A 17,141-nucleotide genomic window follows, 5' to 3' on the forward strand; every position below is an offset into this window, starting at 1 on the left:
GACTATTTTAAAGATAGCAGAACTGTCACATGGTAAAATGTTGAGAGATGTTTGATCAACGTAAATAGAGGATTTATAGTCTATTTGTTTAGAAATGCCAAAATGACAGGTTTAGACATAAACAGAGTTTTCATGGTTAAATTTAGTTAGTGTGCTCAAACAGGGGGGGAAACAGAACTAGGTAAGAGCAGGGAAGAAAGTCACCACTTGGGCCTCTTGGTTTTCCAGAGCTATTTTATGTTTCCTTACTACATTTTAGAGGAATATGAAACTATTAATGTTTATCATTCAGAACTATAAAATTACTCAACTCTAATTTCAGAATGTGGTACTTAATTTTTTAAAAAGAGAACCGGCCTGACCCAGTTCAGATTTAATTACTTTGTGAAAAGCTAAACCAAACTTCTAATATTTTAGGCTAAGTAAGTCTGCTTTCACAATTAAAGGTACTTTTAAAATCAAACTATTCCACTACCTACCTGGTTCATCTCTCGCCCAGAAAACGTGTTTTAAAAAAAGCTAAATGAACCTACAACAAATTAGACTTCTTATACATAAACTATTCTTATAAACTATTCATTCTTTTTGGCCCCTTACCCATCCTAACAATCTTATCTACAAAGACATATTGCTTTAAGTCAATGATGAATCCTGTCTATTGCTTTCAAATGCACTAACCTTCTCAAAAACACTGGATGGGGTCATCAAACAAAACCTGATGTTCTGAATGATGGTATCGGTATGTCTCCAGCGTCTTCTATCATGCCGCAGCCAAGACTGCACAGCCTCGTACAGCTCTATCTCTGGGAACCTGTTCAGATGATCATTATCCAAGTAAGACATGAGCTTCTCAAAGCTCAGATAAGACAGGAAGTCGGGCCTGGACATGAGTGGCACAAAATTGTCTAGCAGAAAGGAGTCCAGCTTCTCCCTGACTCCCTCGATGTTTACACCGAAATCATCTAAGAGTCTCATAATTTCTGCACAATTCCCTAAGCAGATTTTCGCTAATAGAAAAGAGCAGCAGAACTTCACCACTTCTATAAGTTGAACATACATGGCAGCCTGAAGAATCTCATGAACAGTATTCATACTCAGTTCTATAGTTCCATAGTACATAAACTGAAGAACGTGGCTGAAACCAGTAGCAGTTAGACCTTTTAAATGAATTTTGTCCTGATCTCGTTCCCTCATGTCTGCAGTAAACATAATTCTGAAGTAATCACTCTGGGTGGCCAAGAGTGCTTTATGGGCCTGGAACTGATGATCTTCAATAACCAGAGTGACATCAAGAAGCAATCCCTCCTCATACAGTGCCCTGAACCCAGCAGAGACACTGGTATCATGAATGGACGAACAGAATCCTTCCATGTCCCCTGCCATGAATCGCCTGGAAAAAAAGTAATCAAAGAAAACTGTGTTAATCATTTCCATGCATTCTGAAGACATTATTAACTTAGAGCTTAAACAATTTTTATAATTATCTCAATTCCACTGCCTAAGTCCTAAATGCACAATCCCCTTGGGAGAAGAGAACCTAAAGATTTGCAAGCTAATGCTTTTGGTTTACCTACCTGGGGGGAAAATCTATTAAATATCTATCAATAAATGGTAAATTGTTAACTTACAAACGTTATGTGCCTATCTCAATGATTTTCCACTGTTCACCAAATATATCTAAACATGTCTCCAAATTATCAACACAAAAAGGATTTTTCAAATACTAAATTATGAAAAACAAAAAAGAAATGAAACCAAAAATACACTGTTGACCTTGAAAATTCCTAGAAATGTACCCAAATGAAAGAATCAGATAAATATGCCAAGTTGTACACACAGGTTTTTCTTTCTAGCCTTATTTATAATAAAAAAAATTAGAAAGTATTCAAAAGCCCAATAATAGATTATTAACTAAATATGGTGCAGTCCTATAATGGATCACTATAACAACTAAAAATGATGGCAGCAATCTACCTATTCTGACAAAGGATACCTATTAGGCATTGTTGTATTTTTTTAAAAAGCAAGCAACTGCACTATATGCAGTTTATTTTCAAAAATTAAATAAACATAAATATGTTTAGATGAGAAAAAGTCTGGAGACATATATACCAAAAAATGATGTCCCTGGGTAGTGGGATTTCAAGAAATTTTGAGGTTTATTGTTCCTATTTTACATAGTAACCTTATTTTAAAAAATGATCATGTACTGCTTACATATTTAAAATATAAGAATGTAATTTTGAAAGAAAATTAAACATTTTTGCATATCTGAGAAATGAAGCCAAGATAGTGATATTATAATTAGATCTCTTAAGTAAAGCACAATAAATTAATTCAGTCCATGAGACTGTTTATGAAGTAATTTTCTCCTTTTCACAAAACTCCATCCTGGGCCATCTATTCTCTCAGTTCTCATCCTCACACAGCTCTAAGCTTCCTCCCCAACAACCCATCCTCCCATCCCTTAATTCTGTCCCAACCCTTTCTACTGTTCCCAGTGGAACCTTGAGCTTCAGTGTAAACAGATTCCCATACAGGCTCATGCTGGTCACAGAAAGTTTTCTCAGCAGTCTGATTTCAATAAGAAAAATATTCTTCTATATTCTTCAGAGAACAAAATACCCTTCTATTGCTTATACACCTACATTCTAAACCTTATCTTTCCATTGTTCTTTTTTTAAAACATGGCCTTTCACACAGATAAAACTCCATCATCTGTTTCTCCTTATTACTTAGGATATACACACATCCTGATCAATCTCCCACATTCCCTGATAACTTCTGGCACCTGGCTAAGTGTCATCTTTTCTACCTCTTCAGTGCTCACCTAAGATCGCTCATCCAAAAAGCAAGAGTCAAAGTTCCCTGACCTCAACCCATATAACCTCCCCCTTTACTCCATTTTCAAACTGTATTTCCAACCCTGTTGGCCTTCGCCACAATCCAGAAGTGGTCTACATTTGAAATCTTAACGGTCACCTTGCCCTCTCTGGCTTAACTTTTTCCTCTTTTCACTTGGTCCATCATTCTCCAAACTTTACCTCTGTCCTTCTCCAGCTTAGACCTTCTGGTATGAGACTCAATTTCCCAAGCTCTTTCCTTTCCTTGACTGGGTGTTTGGATGGACCATGAGCCTTCTGGTAAAGCAACTGGCACCAGTGTCACCTGCCTAACCTCCTTCCTCAAAGAAGCTGTCACTGTCAATCCCACCACTCTATTATCAATGCTTCCTCCTTTAGTGACTAAAAGAAGAGCATCTCTATGTGCCAGGCACTATGTTAGGTATGGAGGTGTGTGCCTTTCAGGAATCTCCTCTGTACCCTGGATTTGGCAGAGCCTTCAGTTGCTGAGAGCGAAAAGGCAGCTTCCACCAACATGCTAAAGGCACCACTTCTCCACTCCTGTGGGTAGGCTATCACTAAATTCTACTACTTTGTTTCATCACTATGCTGTCTATGACATCCTATACTTAATTTCTTGATATATTAATTGATGTAAGTGAGTAGTTATCCCAGTCTGGGGTCATCTTAAAAACAAACAAACAAACAAAAACAATACCTTCATAAATTAAAAAAAAAAAAGGATAATATATCAAAATGTTAAAAACGGTTGCCTTGGGATGGTAGAATATGAGGCAGTATTTTGTTTGTTTGTTTGTATGCTAAACTGTTTTCTCTAATCAATCTAGAATTAAAGTATATTATTTTTTTTAAAGTTTTAAAAAACCTAAAAAAAATTAAAAAAAAAAAACACCCTAACTGCCAAATTCAATGGTTACATCATAGTCCCAATTTCTCAGACCCTTCTTCGTGACATACTCCCTTGGCTCCTCACTCTCTCAGCTTCATGACACTATTTTCCTGATTCTCTTCCTACTCCCGGGCTGCTTATTTCTCATTCTCCTTCCTGGGCTCATTTTTCTCGAGCTACCCTTAAACACTGGTGTTCTCCAGGAATTCTGTTCTTACACCTTTTCTTGTCTCATCTAAATACTGTGTCTCTCTACCTGGTCACTCTCATCTAAATCCATAGTTTTCACTAACACCTACCTTTACCATTACCTTGACAATCTGTCCAGATCGCTGTCCTTACACCAGTACTCTATATAGCGTATTGCCTGTCTGACACTTCTGGGTGCCCCACAGGGATCTCAAAATCATCATCTAAACAGAATTGTAATTTTACCCTCCTCTCCCCCAATCAGTTATTTCTTTTGTGTTTCTCGTCTTATCAAGAGGCATTCTAAGTGCCTCTTTTTCCCAATTTGTCCCTAACTTACCTTTAAGTTTTAATGATTGTACCACATCATATGTTCACTTACCTAAGACAGCAAAGTATGCACTAGATGAAATTAATATCAAATTTTATTAGTACTCCATTAATCCAAAAGCTATATACTTTCATTTTTGGAAAGGCAGAGCACAAGAGAGCTGTCTATAATTTGGAAAACAGATATAACATGTTTTAGACACTGTAATCAATGCTTGGCAGAACTACTTTACTAACACACTCGAGGTTAAAGCAAGTTATCAGGTGTTTTTCTTGCATTATTTTTAAAGGTAAAATTAATGAGCTTAGAGTGATATGAGGCATATGTACACAAACGCATAGTGGGAACAAAAGGAACATCATACAGTGTGGTGTCTGAATAATCAAACATTCTATTTAGTAGAGGGCTATCAACATCACAATAATTATCAATTTCCAAAATAAAAAAAAATGTAACAAATTAAACTGGATGAAAAATCTGATATTTCATTATCTTTCTGAGGATCAATATGGACACCAATTATCCCTCTGACTCGTCAAGATGTACTGGTCACATTTCCTGGAGATTTAATAATAGAAGGCTGCACATATACTTGAGAGTTCATATACTTGAGAGTAGACTGCTTTGTTTCATTAATGTTATTTTAAAGGTGCCTAAAATACTATATATGTCACTTCTTATCAAAGTAACCCTCTCTGTTCAACAATTATCACTATCTGAATAAAGTTTCAAACAGCTAATATTCACTTTTCTTAAAAGATTCCATCTAAAGGAATATTTTTTAAAAAAGAGATACTACGCTTTCTCAAAAAGAAAAAAAAAGCAATCTAGGCTCTAGATACCTACTATGGTGGAAACATCACAGGGCAAAGCGGCAAGAAGAAAAAAGAGGATTAGTAAGCTGTGTCAAAAGACAGCACCACCTCTCCTCTGAGTGCCCACAGCCCACTAAGGGAGATTCCCAGCAAGCAGGCTTCTGCTCTGTAATCCTGTCCCCAGTCACGTATGGTCAGACCCATGTGGGAAACATGAACCAAGATGAACATTCTTTTGTCAAGAATGTAGAGGAGAGAAAGGAAGGGAAAAAGAGAGATATGCACTGACTGTGCATGACTGGACCTGGAACATATCAAAGAGCAACTGTGGGAACCAACTTCTGTCTGCTGAATCAGAGAAAGCCAGTCAACTGAGAAAGAAAAATAAAACCAAGTCAAAAGGACAGGGAGTGCTCCCTAACACCTTCGTTTTTCCAGTTCTTAGGTCCAGCTCTATTTCTGCCCTTGGGTTCTGAGAGAAATCCTTACATTCTTATAATAAAATCTCCTTTTTTTAACTACCTTCAGTGAGTTTTCCCTACATATAACCAAGGTCCCTACCTAACAGTTTTATACCTAGCTATACTTGATTAAATTACCAAAACTTTTTTGGTCTTATCTCTGCATCTGTAAAATGAGAGCATTCAACATGATGATCTCTAAAATTTTTAACTTAATAAAATTCTCATTTATTCTATATTTTACAGATGTGCAATGCACTTGTATAGATATGCAGGGTAAATAAACTATAGCTATTTTTCCAAGTCTTAGCAATGCATTTGCGAAGTTTATCGAGTTTACCTGATGTAAATTGACTTCTAAAACTAATCTGTGCTAGCCAGGACACACACAGTAATAACTTCTACACTAAAGTTTGGTGCAACTGTAAGACTAACAGCTTTAGAGCAACAGCAGTATTTTACACTTTCATGGGAAGAATGTGTAATTAAAAAGTGATAAAATACTCAGTGATTAACTAACCAACATGGTATGTCTGTAAATGGAAATAGTGGGCTAAGAGTACAGGTCTGGAGTTAGGTACCTATATTTGAATCCCAGTTCTATCTCCTATTAGCTCTGTGACCTTGGGGGAAGCTACTTGGCCTATCTGTGTTCTACTGTCCTCATCTGTAAAAAGGGAATAGTAGTATTAATAGAACCGACTTTATAGGTTGCTGTGAGAATTAAATGAGTTAATACATGTAATACAGACTTAGAATAGTATATAGCCCATAAGTACACCATAACATTAGGGCTTATTATTACACCACTTTACTTGGTGCCACTAGAACCAATATAATGAACCTAACCCATTAGCAGTTCAGTTAACTCTGGAGAAACCCTTCTTGCTAGCAATAGCACTTTGAAGCCCAGCCCATCTTCCCAGTAAAGTTTCTAAGGACCCAGGTTGACTATAACTAGATAGATGAAGACACTAAAGTCTACAGGTGAAATTTCTCTTTAAGGTCGTACAACTTTTTAGAAATAAAGACTAGAAACTGACTTGAAAAAAATATATAATAGTATGGTTAGAAAGAGCAAAACCTTTCAAATAAGAGAACTTAACTAGTATTTATCACCTGTGTGACCTGGAGAAATTTAGTTAACTTCCTGACCTGTTTCCATCCACAGGAAAAATAATCATCATCTTATTAAGTTGGGGTGGAAATTAAATGAATTAACGTAAGTTAAATGTCTAGCCCAGAGCAAGGCACCTCACCAGAGGTCGATCAATGCTAGTTTTCCTTGTCCAACTCTTGCTTAATGCTCCTTATAATCCACAAGACCATGGGAACTTGACACCCCTCCAACACCTCTCTATAGGCCCCACACCTGCCTATAGTTTATCATAATGCAAGTCTACAACAGATCAGGAGATGTACTGGTAGTCAAAACATGACCTCATTTTGCAATGACATTGTTTTCCATTTTTTTCTCATCACACAAATATAATTGTCTGGCTTTTCTGGACTCCTTAGGCTTTTCTGCCCTAACCAGAGTAGCTACTCTCCTCTGTATCTGTGCTGTACAATATGGAAGTCACCAGCCTTGGGGCTACTGAGCACTTGAAATGTGGCTAGACCAAATTGAAATGTGCTGTAAGTATAAAATGGACACCAGATTTTGAAGACTTAGAACAATAAAAAAATGTAAAATATCTCATTATTCAAATTTATACTGAATACATCTTGAAACAATATTTTGGATATACTGGGTTATATAAAACATTAAAATTAACCTCACCTGTTTTTTACTTTTTTTAAACTGTGGCTATGATAAAATTTAAAACTACATATGTGGCTTGCATTTTACTCCGTTGAACAGCATGGATCTAGAACATCAATGTTTAAGACATCAAACACCAAACTTATAAAAGAATACATGAAAGAAAAATCAACTTGTTTACTATCCATGCCCTGGAAGCTACAAAGAAAAAAAAAGTGAAGCTTAAAACAACACAACACACACATATAAGCAAATAAAAAACTAGAAAAAGTGTAATACAAAAAAAATATATAAAACCTCATGCATAAAAATTCTCTAAATAATTATAGTAACAAAGAATTAATGATTATAAAAAGTAATCATTGTAAAATGAAAGAAAACCAAAAAAGAACTATAAATCAGTGAGGACTGGGGGGGAAATCCATTAAGGAACTTTGAGAAAAGATATTAAATGACATACAAAATGTTCAAGGTACAGAAATTCTGTATATCTACTTTTCAAAACATCAGATTAAGAAAAATCACGGTTTATAAACTTGTACATGCATACATTCTATATTTGGCCTTCGAAATTTGAAGTGGTAGGTTTTTTCAAAAGGGGAACCAACTCGGACTAAATGACAAGGCATACTTATATTACTAGGAAAGAAATACTGAAGAGTTTGTCTTTTTCATAAACTTGGCACTGACTAAAGAAAAAAAGAGTCTTGCATTTTCTGTGTATAAGAACGATAAATACAGTGATTCTCAAAGTGTGGTCCAGGGACAACTGGGGTTCTCTTCTCCTAAAAGGACTTTGCAAGGTCAAAACTGTTTCCATAGTCATAATTTTACAAGCTATTTATTTATCTTTTTCACTTATTCTCATTTTTTTCCAGAGGCTACATGTGTGATACCTTAACAGACTGAATGCAGAAGCAGATAAGCCCATTGTCTTTCATTAAGCCAGACATTAAAGAGATTTGCAAAAATGTAAAACAATGCCACTCTTCTCACCAAGTTTTTAATTCTTTTGGAAAAGTTATTTTTCAAAAAAAAGATTAACGTGTAATGAGTTTTTTAAAATGAATTACAAATTTTTTTTAATCTCCCAGTTTAAATTTCTATTATGAGAGCTATAAATAGATACAACCTGCATAAACAAAAACTCCTTGGAATATCAATAATTTTTAAGTGTATAACAAGGTCCTGAGACCAAAAGTTTTGAATACCACTGATGGTACAATGATAAGAGATAAATGACAACACACATATACACCGAACTACCTCTGCCCTGGAAGACTATTACTGCTATTTATATCAAGAAATTTCTAACCGTTCAAATTCTTTGGTAACCAGTAAAGAAAGAAATCTGATGGGGGGGGGGGGTAAAATTGGACAGGAAACTAAAGGCAAGGAAATTAAACGCTTCCTTTCAGTTTTAGAAGGCTGCCATTCTGATTTGAAGGCAAAATTCTAGGCAATTAAATAGATGTTTCAAAATTAACTACCCTCTATGTTTATGCCATAAGCAATAATTTAATGCTTTCGCAGTCTCCTACAGCTGCTTGAAAATTCATATAAAACCCTAAATTATTCAGTACAAAATCTAAATTCTCAGAGATTGTTATACTTATCGCCAATGAAAAATTTAAATTATTTCATGATACCTGTATCCTCAAACAGTTAGCCTACTTGAGTTGATGCCTATGCAAAAAATGCCATACTTGCATACTAAAAGAAAATGCAAGGCTTACTATAGATAAAAATAGAATTTTTGAGTCATAAAATTTCTCACAATTTCTATAAGCCATAAAGTAAAGATTTTAAATTCAACAATCTCAAAGCAGCTAATTCCTCAATCTAAAAGGAAAAAAATTTGAAAGCAGACTAACTTTATTAGCTCTATTAGCAGTCATTTTACCCTCAGATACACACACTACTCAACTTCAGAAATAGCTCAGTATGGGAGGAAAGGTTGTGTAAGTTAACTTAAATTTGCTTAATACTGGAAATTCTTCCTTGTCCATCAAAATGTTTTTATAATTCAGTACCAAATTGCAAATGACCATTTAAGCTTTTAGGAAGGCTCTGGGTCCTCCAGCCTCCAGGTTGGCAACTATTACCTAAATTACTTCACTTTTCAGGTATGTTCAGCATTTAGCCGTCCTATAATACACAAATCCTTGTAAGAAAAAAAAAAAGACACTCTTGCTTCAATGCTATTTTTTCATCAGAAAATTTTAATTTAATGCTCCTCTGCTCATTCCTCACTACAAGTAGAAGTAATCCAAGGGTGGTGATGTCATGGAAAACAGCTTCCCTAGCCTTTAGAGATTGGATCCAGTGAGAATTCTAGGAAAAACCTCTATTGGGGAATAAAACCCCAAATCTTCTAAGTTACAACCTAACCTGAAATCATCGAAACTGTAATTTTATCATTTCAGTTCTCCACAAGAATTAAATCTTTTGGAAGGTCTTGATATTATGACATGGATTTCCTGCGAATTTTTAAATGATGCAGAATCATTAACGAAATTCAATAAACCTTATCAGAGACAACGAATAAATTTTCTATCTCTTCTTACTTGCTTCAATGTTTCAGTCAGATGAGCTGTAAAGGTCTTATGTTAAAAAGAAAATCTGAGGAAATAATCTTGCTTTTTCTAGTTTCTTTATTCCAAAATTAAAATTTCTAATTCTGAAAAGGCCTTCCACTTTTGGACCCGCAACTATACAACATATACCCACGGCGAAGATGAACCATGAGGGTCCCTTCGATGATTTCTAAAACATCATTAATAATTATCTCCTCCTTGTTCAACCTGCCCCAGACACACTGGCCTCTTTGCTGTTTCTTGAAAACTAGCCACACGCCCACCTTAAGGCCTCTGCACTTAGTGTTCCCTCTGCCTGGATCGCTCCAACCCCAGAAATATATGGCTTCCTTAAGGTCTTCATTCCAGTGTCATCTCAGTGAAGCCTTCCTCAAACTCCCTCTTTAAAATCGAAAACCCCACACACACCCCATGCACTTTCTTGTTCTGCCTGTATTTTCTCCTTAGTATATTAAATGGAAATATAGGGGTCTTTTCCTTATTTAGTTTATTTTTTTGTTTGGGTTTTTTTGGGAGGGGTGGGGTTCTGTTTCACTGTTGTGAACCTAGAAAAAAATAGCACTTGGCATATAACAAGTGCTTAATAAACACTGTTGGATGACTAGATAAATTTAATCCTCACAACCCTCTTGGTTCTGTAACCATCCCTGATTTAAAGATGAGAAAAATCAAAGCCCAGAGGTTAAGTAAATTGCCCGAGGCTGTGATTCTTAATAAGTGGTAGAGTTAGGGTCTGCCTGACTTCAGAACCTTTGCGTTTAACCAACTATCCTACAATGCTTCACCAAGGCATCTTTCATTTCTCTTCAATAAAAAATCCCACAGGAGGTACAGCATTCCAATTCAGCTGAAATACATGCAAGTAAATTAATCCAACCCCTCATAAGCTAAAGATTCATTCTCCTCCCAGTTAAAAGTTATTCGCTCTCAAAATATTTTCGATGAGAAATGGCAACCTTGATAATAGGCCAGCTATGTAATTTGTGGGGTCCAGAGCAAAATGAAAACGTGGGGCCCCTTGTTCAAAAGCAGGAAAAAAGTGTCATTAAAGGTACTAAAACATAAAGCTTTCTCTTTTCTTCTGAGGTCTCTCTTGACTTGTCATGATGTTTTTTTTATTTACTGTTTAATTGTTCTAAATAAAGAAAAATTTAAATTTAAATTATTAGTATGAATTTTACCACTCACCTTTATGTTATATGATGCCAGTTTTACACGTAGATTATTAAACCAAGTTCAGGGCCCATCTGAACACCTAGGAAGCCCTGGTTCCAAGATATTAGCCCCATATAACCCTAATCGAGGCAGAGAGATCAAACCTTAAAATTCCCAATATAGCAGTGATTTGTTTATTGGGAATTTTACCTTCGGGATAAGCGATAAGTAAAACTTGCCAAAATTTTACCTCAGGACATGTCCAATGTATAAAAGCTAGCATGTTATAGTAGGCTCTTCTTTTGCTAATTTAATCCTGCCCGCCTTATATTATTCTGCCTTTTTACAAAACACAAAAGACTCTGAAAGATAACTGGTATTAGATTATAAATTTAACATCTCAAAAAAAACTCAGAAAACCATTTGTTAGCTAAAAATAATATACTAAAAAAAATGCTTCTCTTTCACTTTTTTGTGGACCATTTTTAAAACCAAACCATATTACATTTTTGATGTGTCGAGTAATGATCCCATACTGATCTGTTACACATATATATAATAAAGTCTACAAGTCCAATTTTCAAACCACAAATATTTACTATCCTATTATCCCTCCAAGTTAATCAGCAATAAAGAGTGCAAACTAACATCCTTTACCACTGAAAAACTGACTCTAAGCAAGTAAATGTGATTTAAAAAAAGAATTACATAAATATTACATTGTCAAAAAGTTGAAATTTTCTATACATTTCTAGATCTATTAAGAATACAGAAATCTGAATGATTTAGAAGCTCTTCAAAAACAATTTCACATTAGTAGAAATACTGAGGCATCCTGTTCCCTAGATATGAAAAACAGGCATTAAAATTAAGGTATCTATCTTAACAGCATTTTCTGAATTACGATTTAATCAGATTAACAAAAGAAAATACAAACTCGGAAAATATAAAAGACTGAACAAATATAAGGTGTTAAATAAATATTGCGAGTAAGAAAAAGGACATACTAGGCCTAGAAAATTGAAAAACAAAGCACTACAGTAACGTTAAATTTGAATTAAACAATACCGTTATTTAAATAAGCAGTTAACATTTTGTAGGAAGAAGGCCAAGCAATGTGACTATTATATAGCTAGTCGATTTTCACAGCACTGCTTCAATATTCCAGACTTATTACTTATACTCGTAATATAGAAATAAAGAGGCAGCAACAGTTAGCCCCTACAACATTAACCACTCTGGCAAAGGTTACTTCAAAAAATTGCCTTGCATTTTTACAACACTTTACAGCTATAGATTATGTTCATATATATGGCTTCATACAATCCTCACTATCCTGTGATGTGGCTATTACTGACTAGATTCCACAGATAAGAAACCAAGGCTCGCTAAGCGATTTTCTCAGTCACCCAGTCGAACCCAGACCTTCTGATTCCACGTTTTATGCCTCGCATTTCGCATAGTTCTATTTCAAGCATAAATAGAAATTTTGAAAGGAAAGGAACGAGTTAGGGAGAAAATAATCATGGTACCTGCGGCTGTGTGCTGCAAAAAATGGCTGAATTATGCTTCTTCCTTTTTTTTTCCTCCTAGAAAAAAATTAAATTTCAAACGATTTAAGTAAACTCAAAGATAAATTAGGTCCCGGCGTCTACTAAATGTTTTTGACTCGGGTCTGTACAGAAAGGGCTACCGAATTGGTGCCGACCGCGGAGCCGCGGCCGAAGCCCGGGCTCCCACAGGCCGGAGGGCCAGGGGCGGCTACGCACCTCGGGGGTCTGTCCAGCCTCTAGTGGACGGCAGTCCGCATCAGGAAGAAGCGGGCCGGCAGCCGGGCGGTGGGCGGTCGGGCGCCGGGACGGCACTCGGCAGGCTTCTCCAACGAGCGTCTAGAAGGGGCCGCTCCCGGGCCGGGCCAGGGCGCTCCGGCGGGGGGCGAGTCTGCGCGCCTGCGATCCCCTCAAAACCAGTCCTGGGAAAGAAGACAGCGCTGAGTCGCGAGTCAAGACAGTCGGGCTCGGCGGGAGGCGGCGCAGCGTCGGGGCCGGACCCGGCCTTGCCAACACCAGGGGCCTCACAGCGCCTGGCGGGGCTTGGCGGGAGGGCCGACTCAAAGCCGCGGGCGGGGAAAGGGGCCGGGGGGCCGCGAGTAGCGGCAGAAAAGCCAGCAGTGGCGACGTCGACGACGGCGTCTCCGGGCTTCTGCCGCGAAGCGCGCCGAGCCTCAGGATCACCCACGCCGGGGGTGGAGGAAGGCGGGAAAGGGGCGGGAGAGGGGCGGGGTCTGCGGGGCCACGAGCCAGGGGCCGCTCCAGGCCGCGCGCCCCCTGTGGGCCGCGGGAGCCGCCCGGGGCCCGCCCAGGGAGGCGGGGCCCGCCGGCAGGAGGCTCTGTGCGCCGTCGTCGCAACGCGGAAGCCTGCCACGCGGGTAGGGAGGTCGAAGGGTGGGTAGCTCTGAGGAGCAGATCAGGCTCTGAGGCGGCCTCAGCCCCCGCCGGCGCCTCAAGGGGGCCCTCGCGCGGGCGGGGGCCCGGAGGGTGTTTACCTTCCCCCTGGTCGAAAGCCAATGCCGCCATCTTTCAACTAGCGCGCGTCACTTCCGGCTCCGCGGGAGCGGGAGCCGGAGCGAGTGTGGGAGTGGAGTGGGGGCAGGGCCGTCCCACGCCCGCGGGGCCCCACGTACCCGCTGGCCATGCCAGCGGGCCCCGCCAAGGGGATTCGGCGGCCCCGCGCTGCTGCGGCGGGCCGGCCCCATGCGGTTTCCCTTGCCGTCGGGGCTGGGAACGCTTGGCCGTGCTAGTCCCCTCGCAAAGATACCTCTTCGTCTGCACGCGCGGTGGGCTTGAGCCACTGCGGTGCGCCCACCCTCGACAAGCTTAGGGTTAGGAAGCCCGGAAAATACCTTTTGGCATCTTGCTCTCGGTGGGGGTGGGGAAATATTGGGGACGGTGCGGAGGGAGCGTTGCTATATCTACCTGTGTTAGAGAAGTGACTACATCTGCGCCAAATGACATCATTTTTGTAAGGCAACTTGCAGGGTGTTTATTGCGTCACAGTGGACTTGGCGTGTTGTACAAGACGTTTCAGAAATATGTTTCCCAGAGGTGGGAAAATTCATAGAAAACGGCATGTCTGCACCACACAGAGAAATGCCAGATCTAAAAACGGTGTTCTCGTTCTATTTGTGTCAAAATAAGATGACAAGAACGAACATTCAGAGGACAGTGATTTGGGGGGGGTTGTTCATTTTTAACAAATCGGCTGTAGAAGTCTAGCTAATGCTTTTTAAATATCGCCTTTTCTCGATTTAGACTATAAAACTACATTATAGGTCTTTTGTAAATTCATTGTTGTGAAATCTCTTTGTGGGAAAAGTGTAGATGACAAATACACAGTTGGAGGCCAGTGGTGCTACAACTAACCTTAAATCATCCATCGCCCATTTCTGAATCTAAACTGAGGAATTTCTTCGACCCCCACCCCCACCCCCACCCCCCGCCGCCATTTTCTCTCTAGACCAATATCCCGATTTACTTTGAGATGCGTGGTTAAAAGCGATCATTATCGCTTTCTAGCAAACTTGAACTTGTCATGTTTCCCAAGAGGCCAAAACAGCACACGGTGTACTATTTTGCTAAAGTAAACTACTTCGTGGGAAAAAATAGAGAAACACCTTAATCTTCTGGAAATAGAGAAATAAGCGTCCCTTTTCCCATTTAAACTATAAAACAAGCTTTAAAAAAGTATCAACCATAAAATAAACTTTAAAATGGCATACATTCAGCTTTGAATATTTGAGTTTTCATACGTTATTCCTGAGCATCTAAAAGCGATGAATTTTGATTTTTGTACATTAACTAACACATTTTGAGCTATACATGACATAGTGTGGCATTAAACTGTAGAGAAACGTCAGTTCTTGATTCGATCAGGAACTGAAATGTGTCTGTCCTGTGTAGCACGAATACATACATACCTACAGTGATGTCATGAGCCACTGTGAACAGTACACCCTTATTGTGACATGGTCTCATATGTGGAATTTCATGATCCAAAATGTACTCTTTTTTGTACTTTACTGATTCTGAAACTGGGCTGTGTCTATATATTTACTATGTAGAGCCCACCCCTGAAAAATAAATTATTTTAAATCACTGATGCCGCTTTCACTCTCATTTAAAAAAAATGTTTTACAGAAGAATCTGGTACAGTAAGAAGCATTCTGCTTCTTCAAAACCAAGCAAAGTAAAACCAGGTCATTTAAATAAATGAACTCTAGGTAATTCCTGTCTTCAATTACTCTTTCCGCCAATTACTGGAATAATGGAAGCTCCTATAACCTTGAGGACATCCTTTCACACTGGTAGAGTCCCTTGGAGCAGATGGAAGCTGTCTTTTCCTAACCCTCTAGCTTAAGTATTTCAGAATACAGTCCTTAAATCCGATATCTAGCAGGCCCAGCTGTCCGGAGGCAAGCTAGAGACTTGGGACTGGGAGTGGTAGTGGAATTGGAAGGAGGTTCCTACCCTGAGTTCTGAGGATTTAGGGTACCGTATACCCTCCCCCCTCCTTTTAAAAAAGAAGTGGAGGCTTTTCAGAAATCCAGAGCCTGTGGTAATTATCCTGATAATCGCTGTTCATGTAATTAGCCCCCACCTCAATCTCTGGGAATTGAAAAGTTATATCATCAGCAAACTCTAATAAAGCTGCATATGCATTCTTTTTTCTCTTGAAAACTATTTTGCCATGCACTCTATAGTTGTTCAGGATTTTTAAGGTATCTTGTGGGGTCCAATCTATCTCTGCCTCAGGGTCCATCGGTATCTCCCAAATGAGTACTAACTTCTGCAGGTACACACCAAGACCTGTACACTGGCACATTCCAAAAAGGATGGTGGCTGTCGTCTTAAGCATTATTTCCTGATCCCTATCCCACATGCAACCTTCAAAATGCAATTTGAGTGTCCCCAAATTTTCCAGGCTTTCAAATTTAACAGGCAAATAGAACAATTGTGAGTGTTGCAAGATTCCTGGCTAATGCTCACACATCTTGGTCATTGCTGGTCACTTGTCACTTGGAATGGCTCCTCTTAGCGTCTCTCCTATTACCGCTGATCTGTCACTGCCTCTCCACTTTTCTCCAGGTCTCTCTCTCTCTCTGCACTTCCCAACTCACAAACTTGACTCTCCCTCCACTTCTGTAGCGAAGCAAAAACCTAAAGCTATCACAAGGAAACATCAAACCCTTTAAACAGATCTTGGCTTCTAGAGATCCCTACACAGGGATGTCCTCTCTGGTCATCTCTAAGGCAGATCTGTAGTCGTTTGGTGAGAACCCTTTCCTAAGCATATCACTCTTTCTCTCATCCCCTCCCTTCCCCAGTCTCATGAGCCCCCAAACCCATTCGCTGGGCCCAGGGGAATACCAAATCCCTAAGCATCATAAAGTGATGCGGGTGCAAAACCAAAAACCCTTCAAAGGGCACTCCCTCCATGAAACAGAGTGTGTCTATTTACATTTGTGTTATTTCACTAATGTGGGAGATACCTCAAGAAAATAAATTGATAACGTAACTTGTATCTATATGGCCAAGAGCAGGGGTTCCCAACCCCCAGGCCACAGACCAATACAGGTCCCTAGCCTGTTAGGAACCAGGCCGCACAGCAGGAGGTGAGCAGCAGGCAAGCAAGCAAAGCTTCATCTGTATTTGCAACCGCTCCCCAGTGCTAGCATCACCACCTCAGCCCCACCTCAGATCATCGGGACTTAGATTCTTATAGGAGCGCTGGCCCCTGGTACCAAAAAGGTTAGGGACTGCTGGCCAAGAGGACTCAACAATGTGATTCTTCCTGGAATCAAACGCTTTTTCCTCATTTCACTTCCACCCTTAAAGCCCTGCTGGCAGTTCTTAGAATAACTGCTTTGTGCCTGGGGCCAGCCAATAAGGGTTCAGAAACATTCAGTTTGGCCTCAGAGTCCCCAACACATTATGACAGTTTTAGACAACATAGGGTGCTATGAGCAAGCACAAAGTGGGGGATGTAATCTGGGCTTGGGAGGGTCAAGCAGGGCTT

The 17,141-nt window shown here is 39.3% G+C and overlaps 1 protein-coding gene across 3 annotated transcripts in view; it reads right to left on the bottom strand.

Annotated features, from left to right (window-relative positions):
• KLHL15 (kelch like family member 15) overlaps positions 1-13,269 on the bottom strand; it is a 30,542-nt gene extending 17,273 nt beyond the window's left edge. Inside the window, exons 1-3 of one of the 3 annotated variants that reach the window (XM_016165815.2) lie at positions 12,836-13,269; positions 12,599-12,655; positions 679-1,390 (exon numbers count right to left, since the gene is read on the bottom strand). In XM_016165815.2, the coding sequence (XP_016021301.1) occupies positions 679-1,383 (705 nt within the window). In that variant the 5' untranslated portion in view covers positions 1,384-1,390; positions 12,599-12,655; positions 12,836-13,269. Of the gene's footprint in view, positions 1-678; positions 7,574-12,598; positions 12,656-12,835 lie in introns of those variants that run through there. The other 2 variants (XM_016165823.2, XM_016165806.2) reach the window with 2 other exon arrangements.
• Positions 13,270-17,141: the final 3,872 nt, after the last annotated feature.

The sequence above is a fragment of the Rousettus aegyptiacus genome, unplaced genomic scaffold, assembly GCF_014176215.1.
Source record: "Rousettus aegyptiacus isolate mRouAeg1 unplaced genomic scaffold, mRouAeg1.p scaffold_m13_p_9, whole genome shotgun sequence".
Lineage (NCBI taxonomy): Eukaryota > Metazoa > Chordata > Mammalia > Chiroptera > Pteropodidae > Rousettus > Rousettus aegyptiacus.